The sequence below is a fragment of the Lygodium microphyllum genome, chromosome 8 (genome assembly GCF_053477565.2).
Source record: "Lygodium microphyllum isolate KBCC chromosome 8, Lygodium_microphyllum_v1.1.10, whole genome shotgun sequence".
Taxonomy (NCBI): domain Eukaryota; kingdom Viridiplantae; phylum Streptophyta; class Polypodiopsida; order Schizaeales; family Lygodiaceae; genus Lygodium; species Lygodium microphyllum.
This window is the reverse complement of record NC_141142.1, coordinates 34,616,053-34,619,840: the sequence shown is the minus strand read 5'-3', so window position 1 is coordinate 34,619,840 and position 3,788 is coordinate 34,616,053. Positions and strand designations below refer to the sequence as shown.

General features: G+C 43.4%; 1 protein-coding gene across 1 annotated transcript; it reads left to right on the top strand.

Moving 5' to 3' along the window:
- The first annotated feature begins 225 nt into the window (after positions 1-225).
- Positions 226-3,281, top strand: LOC148032142 (uncharacterized). The gene has a single exon (XM_087682775.1). The coding sequence runs from the start codon at positions 1,014-1,016 to the stop codon at positions 2,352-2,354; it is 1,341 nt and encodes a 446-aa protein (XP_087538901.1). The 5' UTR covers positions 226-1,013; the 3' UTR covers positions 2,355-3,281.
- Positions 3,282-3,788: the final 507 nt, after the last annotated feature.

The window sequence follows — 3,788 nt, the reverse complement described above, 5'->3', positions numbered from 1 at the left end:
TGCAAAACATGGAGATAATCTAGGGGCAGAATGTCTAGTATCTCTCGAGTGAGGCATTCGTCCCCATTGTTTGAACCGACCCTTAGCTCAATCTTATAAAACGCTATGCACCCTTTCTTCTTTTTTTGGGTGGGGGGGTGGGTAATGTAACGACTCTTTCATTCTCGGGGAAAAAAAAAGATTGGGTTAGGCTATGTGCGTTGCAATATCTGGAAGAGTGTCTTGTCCTCCTGGCATCCACACATCTTGGAGGCAAAGGCACGTTTCTCCTTTTTAATAGGATTTGGCGCGGGGAGCGTGCCTTAGGCCAAGAGGCCGATTCACACTCCGGCTCTTCCAGGCCTGACTGCCTTTCTCCTTCTGTCTGAGATACCGCCATTACCTACCTCCTCTCCTCCTTCTATTCAATCCTTCTGTCTGAGATACCGCCATTACCTACCTCCTTCCCTCCTTCTATTCAATCCTTTCTTTATTCCTTCCTCCAATCCTTGTGAGCTTGCGTTTTCTATTGTCTGTTATTTGACTGGTTCCTTGAAACAACGCGCTTGCGCCGCCATAGCTTTGCATTTCCTTAGCCTTTGCTTTGATCAGTTTTCATCTTTCTTCACGCATTACTCCTCTTAACCCTGCGTTCCAGGGATACCTGCTGTTTCCTTCCTTCCATTTCTACTGCTTTGAACCCTGCGTCTCAAGGAGACCTGCCGTTTCGTTCCGCCATTTTCCTCATTGCTTTTAAAACCTTGGCGATTACCTGCATCACATTCCTCCATTTTCCACTTTTTTGTGACTTTCTATTTCTAAGCTTGAAGTGTATTCCTTCCTCCTTTTCTATCTTTGAATGATCTTGAATACATGCTCTTTGTGGTTTTAAAGATCAGCAAAAGATGCTCTTCTTGTTCTCTTAGCTTGGCTTCCTCCATTTTTGCTGTATTACTGTTGTTGCTTTCGTTTTCATTTCCACATCCGCTTCTGCGAGAGAGATTTTCATCCTTTCTGACGCAATCTTACCCGAAATGTGGAGTAGACGAGAGTCTAGGTACTGGCAATCTCCTGAACCGTGCAGTTGCAGCAAAAGTATACATTCTGAATGTGAAGATTATTGGGAGGATGCGTCTGTCTGTTTGAAATCTGCAGGAGACTGGGAGCATTCAACCAGAGATTGCTCTCGCTCTCCGGAGCGGGAGATGCCTGAAAGCTTTCAGACTACCACAAGTGGGAGATATGAACAGCAAAAGAGAGAAGGTAAGACTGTTCCCAATGCTCCGCAACGAAGCTATTCCTGTGATTCTGTAGAGGAGACACCAGCTTTTAAGCGCAGGCGGAGCTTTCCGCCACCACTTGCATCTTGTGCAACACTCTCTTACAAAGAAGGGGGAAGGTTTGTGCTCAAAGGGTTGAGTTCAAGGCCGCAAGGTTTCTTCAGAGCTGAAAGAGGGAATGGACGGCTGCGGCTGCAGCTTATTGAACCTTTGGAAGCTGACGAAGTAGAACAGAGATTGGATGGTGATCCTTGTAATCAAGGGAATCTTCGAGAAGAAAAGCTTGTGGCTGATTGTGATTGCCATTCTTTTGATCCTGATGAAGACGACGATGACGATGGCGATAGTGAAGTGCAGAGAGTTTTAGATTTTAGTAACGAAGAATCAGATGATAATGCTAGTGTTGCATCTAACGACGAGATCAAATGCCTCACCTTTGGTGGCAGTGATCAATCTGGATTTGCAATGGCTGGGCAAGATACTACCGTGCAGATTGAAAGATGTGAAGTGCGGGGGCTTGATGAATGCGGAACCTGGGATTTGAGGAGAGAGGATGGGAATGATGTCCGTGCACGAAATCCTAGCGTTCAACGTCCATTAGTAGCATTGTTTCCTTCTACATCGAGCAGTGCTCAAGATGGCAGCCAAGATCTTGTCGTTATTCAAAATCCCGCGGAAAAGGAAAACCGTACTAATCTGAGGTGTTTTGTGGATTCTGGGGACAAGCTAGTGGATCGCGTAATTTCTCCGTTTGATGAGAGGCAACATGTGGAGGCAGAGCAGTCATCAGCACCTGCGACTCAAGAGTGGAGTTTAGGTTTGGCAAAGGCTTCTGTTGTTGATGATGAAAATGGAAACAGAGCAATTAGTCACATTGCCGAGAGGGTGCAGGCTCTTATGGTCGATGATGAGGATGATGGCCATCATCACCATCATGCTGTATTTGGGGGAGGGCAAAGTGCTAACTGGAATGTGAATAATGACGCAGGCAATGGCAATGGAGGTGGTGCCCTGAAACTGTGGTCTTCACCTCAAATCTTCCTTCATCCCTCCTTAACAAGAATGAATCATGCGGTGGGCTTAGCCATATCATGAAAAGACCATCTTAACCACATGCACTGCAGCACTCTGGTTACAAAGTACCGCTCTTTCCTGTGAATTGCCATGAAGAATCAGGATAAATCTCATGTTCTCTGCATGGCTGTGTACCCATAGCTATCTGGCTAAATCCAATCCCTCTCTCTCCGTGTATGCTTTGGTGTAGTTAATTTGAACGTGTGGGATTAGTCTGTTTTAATCTATTCTCTGCTACTTTTTTTCCCCTATTTAATGTTAAGCAGCAACAATATGGCTTCTGCAACGTGCGAGATTCGAAGCAGAGTCAGTAAGATGCCTTGAGAACTTGCATGATGGAAGCTAAACAGAGGGAGCCAAACCCCGGCGCTTTTTTGGGGGAGGTCGACACGTGCGGTGGGTGGACATTGCGTCCTGAGTTTTGTCTATTCATATGCCCTCCCCTCCACGTGGAAATCCTTGCTGGGGTTTACTGGAGTCTGGCATCCCTTAAGCTTTGGCGCCGGAAAGAACTGTTATACGACTTTATGCTCGTAGGGGCTTTGATCATCTCGCTTAAACGAGTTGCAATGTTGCAAGTTCCCTCAATCAAAACTCTTGGGCTGTCTCACGCTACCTTGCAATGACAATGCATTTACAGCTTTAACGACCTTTTTGGGCTCTCATGTGGACTTGCAAAGTGGCCAATGATCGACACTTTGGTTCAGTTAAGTTATTTCTTTGAAGGTTTCAGGCAGAGTTAGGATTTGAGATGCAGCCCTATTTTTCATGGGAAACTTTCTTTCTGACCTTGGGATTCCCTCTGGCACGGCAAATTCAAACTTTACCAATCCATAGACAATCATTGTAATTTTATGCTTTTGATACTATTATGATTATAGACATAAATATGCAACCAAAAGATGCAAACCACAATTACAATGAAAGTACTAAGTATATATATCTTATAGAAATATCCAATATAATTGAGTATCGTAATATTTTTTCATTATGTAATAGTATATGCTATCAATTGCTCTATTTTTGGACAAGCATTTCTTGTTATTACCAATCTATAGACATTTACTCACAATTTTTACACATGTATGGATTGGCAAATTTTTTAAGTTGTCTGTCCAATGGAAAGTTTCATACTATTTTGTCATTCGTAGGATAGATGGACATCCATCAAAACCTAACGCTGGTTGCAAATGTTTGAACACCTTTGACTTGACCTTACTTTAAGTGGGGTGGGTCAATGAGATTAGATCATATGAAAAACTTGAATGGTTTTATTAACTCTTAATATTTAAGGAAATGAGCAATAATGCCCTTTGATCTCTCTCTAGTATAGTGTGCTTCACAAAAGTCTCAATTCTTGTGGTTGCTCCAACCCATTCTTAACATTCATGCTTACATTTGCTCGCTAGAATTCCAATAAGGTTGTGATATGTATAAAAGGTCTTGTGCAAATCA

Bases quoted from the DNA above. Each gene is read 5' to 3' on its own strand.
- LOC148032142 (XM_087682775.1), top strand. From the start codon at position 1,014: ATGTGGAGTAGACGAGAGTCTAGGTACTGGCAATCTCCTGAACCGTGC.